Source organism: Lynx rufus, unplaced genomic scaffold (assembly GCF_022079265.1).
Source record: "Lynx rufus isolate CCGP_SWC_20201006 ecotype Redwood Valley unplaced genomic scaffold, mLynRuf1.p SCAF_30, whole genome shotgun sequence".
NCBI lineage: Eukaryota > Metazoa > Chordata > Mammalia > Carnivora > Felidae > Lynx > Lynx rufus.
The window spans coordinates 4998896-5009430 of NW_025814846.1; the positions used below are offsets into that span (position 1 = coordinate 4998896).

Sequence of the window (10535 nt, forward strand, 5' to 3'; positions counted from 1 at the left end):
AATGTTTTTCATATTATTGTGCTGCTTGCTGGAATAAAAAGGGTCCTACTTCTTTCAAGTGGGTAGGTGGTCAATTAACAAATTTGTACTCTTGTTTGATCTCTGAAAGAAGACAGCTCCTTTAAATATCATCAGGGTTGCACACTAGTCCCATTACTTTTTATTATTCCTTCTGTTCAAATCACATGCTAAATTAAGTTTGTTTTTTTTAAAGGACCACCTTCAAGCTTCTCTCCTTCCACCTCTCTCATCTCAGCAGAAACACTGTAGATGTATAAGAACATAGAGTTATTCCAAAAGTTACTACAGTTATCCCCCAACTAACTAATGTGTATGAACGAACGCGTGCGTGCGCACACGCACAGACACGCACACACACACACACACACACACACACACAATTTGAAAAGGGAGGAATCCAACAAATTGGAGCCTCTAGAATTTTTAGATTTTTAACTCAAATTTGGCATATAATGCATGCAAAACAGTGTGGAAGTTCTGGCTTTGGCTTAAAACATCACTTGCCTTTCACCAAATTGTACTGCAACAAAGTGAGGGAAAGAAAGAAAAAGTAATAAAATGTCGACTTTTAGATTGGGATTGGTTGTATTCTGATTAAATTGATGCATTTTCAAAAAACTTACTCAACAATTTTCTATATCCTAGAGATGAAAATTCTTTGTCAAGTCAGTTTTCTCTTTCACTAGCTCTTATAACCAGTGCTGCAACCACAAACCAGGAAAAATTGATAGTCTTTTACTTTCTTTGGATACTGCTAAATTCTCACTAGTTAAGGCCATTAATATAAGCATGCCTTTCTAACAGAGAAGTGTTTCCACTAAGAGCTAGGATAAAATAACCTTACTGCACACATGATGGGAAGAACTTTTTGCTTTCTATACTTACTGAAATCTCAGGCTATGTTTACAAAAAAATACATCCCTTAACAAATATGTTGAATGCTTCCTTTCCTCCCTATTAACTAAATTAGTTGTTAGGTGGGTTGGGGGGGGGAAGCAGAAGAGAGAAGGTTTCAGTTTAGCATCATGGTATGTCAAGAAGCACCTTAGACATCCACATCCCTCAAAAAAAGTGCACAGTAGAACTAACTAGCAACAGCCCTAGGGAAAATAAATTAACCCTACCAAGTAAATCTGTTTTTATAAAATGAAGAAAACCTTTTATACCATGGTATAACTACATCGCAAAAATAATTTTAAAAAATCCAAACTAACTGGAAAAAGTTTTGATTATATAAATAATAACTTTGAAAATATTGTAAGCATTAAAAATCTAATAGTAGGATGTAAAGCCTGGTAAGAAGCTGTTTCTTCAATAGCCCAGAAAATAGTATATTGTTTGAAATCCTAACCTCTTCTTTCTTTCCTAATACTGTGCTATCAAACTTCCAAGAACAGAAGCATCAGTGAATGGAGGCAAATTGTTGGATTTAAGCTGTCAAAGATGCTAAAGCTAACAAATAATTTTGGAAAAGTCACAGATAAAAAAAACAGCTAAAGAAAAAGAAAAACAGAACAAGATACAAGTCCAAGGGGACATCAGCACCCAGCGTACCTGAGGAGTTAGTTCCTTAGTCAGTATTCCCTCCCTCATTGAGATAAACTAATATCTCTGTTTGCTGGGGAAAAAGTCTTCAACATGATCTCCAAGAAGCTCAATAAATGTGGGAAGAATTTTTAATAAACAAGGTGAGATTAATCACTTTTCTTATGTCCTAATTAAAACTCATGGGCAAGGTTATGGCCCATAGATCCCTCACAGTTCTTACCAAATTTGTTAGAGGTAACAGCTCATGTTTTAAAATGTAAGCATGTCTAATGTAACATTGTATGTCAACTATAATTTTAAAAATGCAACCATGTTCTTAAAATGAAGGAACATATTGAAGAGCCCCACTCTTCCCTCCCAAAAGCAATTTCTATGCACACTGATATATCAAGAAATTCTTAAAAAAATTTTTCCAACACTTTATAAGTCAGACTCAAGTCTGGCTATATTATTCATTAAAAGAACGTTCTTTTTATGGATCTGATGCAAACTTGAAATAGGGGACTGTATATCTGCCATAGTCCATATAGAAAAATAAAAACTTTACAAGAGAAAATCGACCCAAGAAGCTACTTCCAACATGGTCAACCTGTGAGAGCAAATACTGCCCAGTGTTTACCAAGAAAGTTGTCCTTTGGTTTTCCTCTACTTTTCCCTGCTCTAATTGTGCCTGGTTGTATTCTCTCTGCTGATGTCTAGCTCTGGAGCAAGTCCTCAGTTATTGCCAGGGAAGGGACTTCACCCCATCTTCACACAGCAGCCCTGAGAACCCAGAGAACTGAGACCTTCTTCCCCTAATCTGGCACTTCCATTTTATCTCTTTTGAGAAGGCAGACTGAGAAAAGTTTGGGCCCGTGTTTTTGCCTTTAACCTGCCAAGACCTGCCACAAACTGGAGGGCAAACCCTAACACACTCTAAGAGGTGAAACTGGCCATATTTCCGGTCCAGGTTCTCAGATTTAGGAAGAGGGAGGAGAAAAAGTACTGGAGGACTTAAGAGCTTTATTTCTGAAGGTAGCCCTTGCTCTTGGATTTAATTTTGGAGCCTTTGGGACATGGAGCACCATGAGGTATAAAGGATTTTAAGAGACTGAGGGAGGTAGAGTGTTGTTATCTGAAAGGGCACACACCAGCACCCTGGGCTCTCAGGGGACTGGGGCACACAGTGGGGGTTCAGAGCACAAAGGTCATATCTTTGGCAGGCTAGGAGTACCCAGAAGGCTCCAGATTCAGGGCGGCCCTTTTTATGGAACACTGTTGAGCTCACAGGGGCAGAGTGTTCCCTTCAAGTAGGAGAGGATAGATACCCCCATATCCCGACTAACTATAGATTAAAAGAAATTTCTAGGAGAAACTTACCGCATGTCCCCATAGGGTCCGGAGTAGCTCTCCATCCAGGGGCCCATCTCGTTTTTGACACAACTGGGACTTGGATAGGGCACTCTGCTCATCACACCACCAGGATACCACATATCAGGTGGAGGGAAGTCACCTTCTTGGCCCGTCAACCCCTGTGGTGGCCGAGTGTAGCCATAGGGGGTCACAGACCCTGACTCGCCAGTGCTGCCGCCTCCACTCCCGCCACAGGGCCCATACAGCTGGCCTTCTTCTGCTGTGAATAGAGTATGCCAGGAAGAAGAGGCGGTGGCTGAGGGTGAGCCTGAGCTGGGTCCCACTGCACCCCCGCCATGCAGGCTAGCCAGGTCCCCGTAGCGGCATTGTGCCGCTGCTGCCGCCCAGGCGCTCCCATAGTCCAGCGGGTTTTCCAGCTTGATGCGGGCATGAGGATGGGGAGGGGGAAGAGGGGGAGGCGGCCCAGCCAGGGCGAGCTGAAAGTTGTAGTAGTCGCGACTCTGATAAGCTGCCGCTTCATCTAGTGCTCCAGACTTGTAGACAGACAGGGTGGAGGGCATCTCAAGTGTTCCGGAGCCCCCTGCTTCATTGCTGCCAGAACAACCCAGGCTGTCGCCGTCCAACCCTTTGGCATAACCTGACTTGAAAGGGGAATACTCAGCAGTTTCTTGGGTGCCCTTACCAGGGCCATCATTCAGCACAGAACCTTTGCATTCGGCCAGTGGGGCGCAAGGACGCACAGCGGGTGGAACTCCCAGGAGCGGGGCGTACATGCAATCCCCCCGAAGCTGCTCCCCAGGACTCAGATGTTCCAGTGCCTCCACACCCAAGCCCATTGACACTGACACTGCCTTACACAACTCCTTGGCGCTGTCCGAGATGGTTGAACTGCCCCCTAGGTAACTGTCCTTGGAGGAGGTGGGAACACCAGTGGCCTCCCTTGTTCTCCCGCTGCTGCCGCCTTCGGATACCACCTCCTGCTGCTGCTGCTGCTGCTGCTGCTGCTGCTGCTGCTGCTGCTGAAGGAGTTGCATGGTGCCGGCCTGGCTCAGGATGTCTTTAAGATCGGCGGAACAGCTACTTAAGCACGGGAAACTGGGGCCCAGCAGGGACAACGTGGATGGGGCAGCTGAGTCATCCTCGTCCGGTGGTGCTGGCTGCTGCTGCTGCAGCCCCTTGCCGGTGGCCGAAGCAGCTCCAGGGTCTGGAACGCAGCCTCTCTCCAGATGACCCTTGGGGGCGGACTGCTGTTGTGAAGGCTGCTGTTCCTCGTCCAGGGCCAGGTAGCCTGTAGGGCCTCTGCTCTGGGCTTGGGGAGAGCCATCCTCAGGCTGCTGCTGCTGCTGCTGCTGCTGAGGACTGGTCTGCTCCTGCTGCTGTTGTTGCTGCTGCTGCTGCTGCTGCAAACGGGCGCCGGGAGGTGCTGCGCTCGTGGCCTCAGGGTGCCTGGGGCCTGGGTTCTGGATCACTTCGCGCACGCTCTGGAATAGGTTCTGGAAAGCTCCTCGATAGGTTTTGGACGGTGGCCTGGGGTAGACCCTCCCTAACCCTAACTGCACCTCCATCCTTGAGCTTGCCTGACTCTTCCACCTAATTCCTTTATCCTGTTTCCCCTTGTCTAGCTGAGAAGTTCAACAGGCTGCGATGCAGTAGTCGCTGCAGTTAGCTGCCCACCTGCGGGAAGCTCTTGGGAAGGAAACTTGCAGGAATAACCACGCAAAAGCACTCTGACAGCCTCAAAATCTCCTGCACAGGAAAACACGCGTTGTACACGATCTGCCCTGCTAGTCTCACAGTCTGTTACTGAAATCTTGGGACGGTAGATTCAAAAGATGCCCAACTCTTGAAGGAAACAAAACAAAAACAAAAACAAGGAAAACCCTCTGCCTTCCAAATTCAGTATCCACTGAAGCAGGTGCAATTAAGAACCGGGTTATTTTCTTTTTGTTTTATTTTGAGTTTGGAGGTTTGTTTTGTTTGGGATTTTTCTTTTTCTTTTTAATGGTCTACTGAAGCCCTGACTGCCCTTTCATTGTTTGGTCTCAGGCCCTGCAAACTGGAGGGGGTGGGGGTGGCTGCTGCGTGCAGAAGGAGCTGGAAAGGGAATGAAGGGAACCTGGAGGCCCGCCCCGTGTACAGCCTAACTAGCCAGGTCCCAGCTGCAGTGCTTTGCTGAAGCGGTTCACCAGTCGCCTGGCTCCCCAGAGCCGTCTTTGTAACGTGCAGCTAGCTTGCCTGCTCGAAGCCAAAGGGAGTTACCTCTCTGCAAATTCGGGCTGGCCACGCAGGGCCAACTGGAGGGGGGGTTAGGGGGACAGGAAGAGAGGAGCGGGCCAAGCGGCAACAGGAGAGGAGACCCAGGAGGGGGTGGGGCGGGGTGGAGGGGTAGAGGACAAAGGCAACTGTCAGTCCTACCCGGCACTTTCCTTGCTTCCTCCGAGTCTCTAGCTGCTTTTAAAAACTTCACCGAAGAGTAAAGGGCAGCTCTGAGGCGGCGGCTTTAGCCGCCGCGCTGCAAAAAGCCTTGGCGGTCGCCGGAGCCCAGCTGGGGTTGACGCGGTATGTCCCTTCAGCTCCTGTCCCACACTGGAGCTGCTAGCTCGGTCTCTTTCCTCTTCTGCCTCTTCTGCCTCCCGGCTAGCTCGGGACCCTCCAGCTCTCCGGGCACGCTGGCTCCCTGGGATCTCGGAAGGGGCGCTGGGAGGTGGAGAGCAAATGCAACAGTTTGCTAGTCGGGTTCCGCCCCCGCCGGGCCGGCCTACTTGCCTTCCCACCTCCTTTCTCCCTCCCCTCCCCTTTCTTTTTTCCCCTCCCCTCTCCGCGCTGTAATGCCGGATGGCTTTGGAGAAATGAATGTTGGCTCAGCATGGGTGAAGGCAGGAGAGGATTGTTCTAGCTCGGGAGGATCCTAGCTCTTTGAATACTCCTACTTTCAGTGACCAAGATTTAGGTGCCGGAGCTGAAGCTTTAACCCGGAGCTTTATCTTGCGGACAGGACTAACCCGATCTCCCGGAGGCCAGCACTTACAGATTTGGTTCCGAAGTCCAATCTCGAAACAGACTGTTTGTGCGGGAGGGGGAAGAGAGTAGGTAGGGGGCAATAGGAGTACCAAGGCTTCAGGCGAGGGACTTTGTTCAGAGCAGACAGAGAAGCACAGAGGGGCAGTAAGGTCTCCTAAAAACTGAAGGAGCTATGGACAAGCCAGCTGATAGTTGCTGAAACCTTTCAAATTTCTCCTTAGGGGTAGATTGGGCCTTGTGGAATGATGCCAGTTGCTCTAGGAACCTTCTGCCTAATAACCAGAAGTCATCTCTACCCTATTCTCTTCCTGTTTTCCTGCCTAATTATTTCTAAACATACATTTCTCATCTATCCAGACTTGGAAAGGTAAAAATCACCCAGAGAAGCAGGCAAACACACAAACACCAGAAACCCTGGTCATGTACACAGGGATTTTGTCCAGGGTTTGGCAGACGTTTGCTTATATACAGACACTTGCTTTTCCAAGTTGCTTTTGCATATTTTAAGTTTGCACTTAATCAAGGAATGGAAATTACATAGGACCATTTTTCTTCCTCTTGGTAGACAGCCAGGAGTAGAGCTGAAGTGGGATATTGCAATTGCTCCTTTATGGAGGAGGTACCATAGTCTCTCTGTAAAGATGGAGCGGCAGATAGGGATGGAAGAGTAGAAATGAAAGGACAGATCTATGGGAAAGGAGGTTTCCCTTTCTGTTAGCAGGGGCCCTGGGCCTCCCTTGGGCAGGTTCTGTCTCTCCCAGAATGCTGGTGGAGATTTTTGCCTGGGTCTCTTCTACTTTTTACAGTCTTCTACAGAGTCTTATCTTGTTCACAGCCAAGCATCATGGACATTTACTTACCCTTACCAAAGGAAGTAGTTTAATCCTAATGGCAGGGAACAGTGGACATGATAAGCTCTATTTTCCAGATGAAGACATTGAAGCAAGGATGTAATCGTTCTATGTTCCACCTTAGTAGAACCTAAACTAGTCTTCCATCTCATTGCTATTTTGGCTAGATTAATCAATGCCAAGGGCATTTGGGCAAGAGCCATAAATGAACCTTCCAGAACACAAAGGCCTAAGGAGCTTTTTACCTGAGGTGGTGAAAATTATCCCCTGGTATGTTAATGGCTTCCGCCTTGCCTCAATACATCCCAAATATCCCCCCACCCTTTGTTAGTGAGGAATCTCACAAATCACCCCTTATGGTAAGGAAACAGCCTTATTCTTAGAGATGTCAAATTGTAACAGGGCTAATTTTCAATTCTCTATTATAATAGGAAAGAGGAATATGCAATTGAAATGCACCGATACTTTGAAAATCTTATTTGAATAGTCATCACAACCTCTAGTTCCACCAAAGCTTTTAAGTAGGGTTGCTTAAAGAGAATTGAATCAGCGGGGCAAATGAGAAAGTAGAATGGAAATAACATAGGTCTCAGAGCCAAGAGAACTGTCTACAGACTGGCAGTGAATCTCTTCCTATTTGTCAGGTTCAGTTTCTTGCTCTGTGAAATGGGGAAAGGAGAAGGTAGAGAGGCTGGGCCAGGTGGTCTTTCTGACACTGACAATTTAAAGTGCTGTGACAGACTTGAGTTTCCTTCTTATTTATACCCAATAGAGGGTGAGTATGGAGGAGGTACTAATGATAGTGCAATGAACAATGGATAGGGGTAAAGAAGGTAGTTATAAGCAAAGAAGCCTTGAAAAATTAAGTTGTGAAATAATTCTCTGAAGTTGCCCATTAAATAAATGGCAGTCCAACAGACATTTAAACCCAGGTCTGAAGGATTCCAAAGTTCATGTTGCTTCCACAATGCCAAAATCGTCTTCACAGTTTTTTCATCAGAAAATTGTGGCCAATAATACCTACCCTTAGAAGACTGAAGTGGTAGTTGAAGATGATGATGGAACAACTTTGTAAACAGAAAAGTACTCTACAAATCTGAAGAATCACATTGTTATGTTTTATTTTTAAAGGGGTGCTATCAACATTTATATTGTTGTCAGGAAAAGCTAACTACTGTGAACATAATACAGCATCCACTTTACTCTAAATTTTAAACTCTGATCTCCCATCTTGTTTTCCTTCCATCATTTAAAAAAGATCAAGAGACACTGTTGAATATTACACAAATAATGTGCTTGTACCATCTTTTTTCTTCTTTTCCTTTTCTCTTTCCTTTCCTTCTTCTTCCTCTTTTTTTCCTCTTTTCCTCCTTCTCCTTCTCCTTCTTCTTTGCAATTTCTTAGCAACCAAATTAGCAACCTGTGGCGTCCTTTCAAGACATTGGAGGTGAGGTTAACTTTTTGCCATGGGCTTCCTCTGCAATTTCAAGGGAGTTTTGTTAATGTAATTTTTCCTACCTCCTTGCTTTGGAAAGCCAGGATGAAATGACCTTTGGAAATAGTGGACATTCTCCAACTCTTATTTTATTTCCTAAATATCTCACAAATCTCTTCACTTTTCTTCATCTCTGCTACTGCCAACCTAGTTCAAGGAACTTTCCTTTCCTACCTGGACCACTGTAAATGGTCTCTCTCTTTTCACTCTTACTTTCTTAGAAGTCAGTTCTGCTTTGAGCAGCCAGCGGGATGTTTAAAATTAAGACTTAAGTTTTTAGAGTAGGTTAAGGTTCCCTATATATACACCTCCTCCACCCACACATGATAGCCTTCCCCACAATTAACATCCTCAACCAGAGCAGTGCACTTGTAACAACTGATGAACTTACATTGATACATCATAATCATCTGAAGTCCATAGTTTACATTAGGGTTCATTCTTGGTTTTGTACATTCTATGGGTTTGAACAATTGTACATTGGCATATATCCATTCTTATAATATCATACAGAGTATTTTCATTGCCCTAAAAAATATTTTCTACAAATATTTATCCACTCTAAGCCTCCCTGGCAACCACTGATCTTTATACAGTCTCCATAGTTTTACCTTTTCCAGAATGTCATTTAGCTGGAATCATGTAATATGTGACCTTTCTGATTGGCTTCTTTCACTTGGTAATATGCATTTACGTTCCCTCCATGTCTTTTCATAACTTGATAGCTCATTTCTTTTTAGTATTAAGTGATATTCCATTGTCTGGACACACTACAGTTTATCCAGTTCTCTACTACAATATGAATTAGTTACTTCCAAGTTTTGGCAATTACGAATAAAGTTGCTATAAGTATTGTATGTAGGCTTTTTATGGACATGTTTTCAACTCCCTTGGTAAATACCAAGGAGCATGATTGCTGGACCATATAGTAAAAGTATGTTTATTTTTGTAATAAACACCCAACTAGCTTCCAAAGTAGCAGTACCATTTTATATCCCCACCAGCAATGAATGAGAGTTCCTGTTGCTCCACATCCTTGCCAGCATATAGTGTTGTCAGTCCAGATTTTGTCCAGATTTTGGTCATTTTGGTAGTGGTATCTCATTGCTGTTTTACTTTAAATTTCCCTGATGACATATGCTGTGAAGTATATGCTTTCATATACTGATTTGCTATTGAGTATTAACATTGGTGAGGTGTCCGTTAAAGTCTTTGGCCCATTTTTTAATATGGTAAATTGTTGAGTTTTAAGGGTTCTTTTATATTTTGGATTATAGTCCTTTATTGCAAATGTATTATCCCAGTCTGTACTTGTTTTCTCATTCTCTTAACATTCATCGTATTTCACAGAGCAGACGTTTTTAATTTTAGTGACGTACAGTTTATCAATTCCTTTTTTCATGGACCTTGCCTTTGGTGTCATATCTAAAAAGTCATCACCACACCCAATGTTATCTATGCTTTCTCCTATGTTATCCTCTAGGGTAGTTTTTTTTTAACTTGTTTTATTTTTTATTTTTTAAAAATTTACATCCAAATTAGTTAGCATATAGTGTAACAATGATTTCAGGAGTAGATTCCTTAGTGCCCCTTACCCATTTAGCCCATCTCCCCTTCCACAACTCCTCCAGTAACCCTCAGTTTGTTCTCCAATTTTGTATATTACATTTAGTCCTGTCATCCATTTGAGTCAGTTTTTGTGAAGGTGTAAGATTTGTCTAGATTTTTTTTTGCATGTGGATATCCAGTTGTTCCAGCACTATTTGTTGAAAAACCTATCTTTGCTCCATTATACTGACATTGCTCCCTTGTCAATAATCAGTTGATTATATTTATGTAGGTCTATTTCTGAAGTTTATATTCCAGAGGGATTTTAAAAACAGTATAATTAAGACATTAATGACATACAGTAAAATACACATATTTAAAGTTTTACAAATTCATAATTTGGGGCATATGCATACACTCATGGAACCATCACCTAATCAAGATAATGAAAATATGCATCATCCCAAAAGTTTCTGTTGTGTCCTTTTTTACTTTCTCTCTCTACCCTTCCTCACACTCCTCTTCTGGCAACAAATGATCTGTTCTTTGTTACTATATATTAGTCTTTATTTTTCAAAATTCATGTCAATAGAATCATCTTTTTTTTTTTTGGCCCGACATCTTTCATTCAGCATAATACTCTTGATGTCCATCCAAGCTCTTATATATATATCAGTAATTTGTTCTACTTTATTGCT

General features: G+C 43.7%; 1 protein-coding gene across 1 annotated transcript in view; it reads right to left on the reverse strand.

The window, feature by feature from the left end:
• AR (androgen receptor) overlaps positions 1 to 5597 on the reverse strand; it is a 210869-nt gene extending 205272 nt beyond the window's left edge. The window contains exon 1 of the mRNA XM_047092579.1: positions 2929 to 5597. Within this exon, the coding sequence (XP_046948535.1) occupies positions 2929 to 4487 (1559 nt within the window). The 5' untranslated portion in view covers positions 4488 to 5597. The remainder of the gene's footprint in view (positions 1 to 2928) is intronic.
• Between the last annotated feature and the right edge of the window lie 4938 nt (positions 5598 to 10535).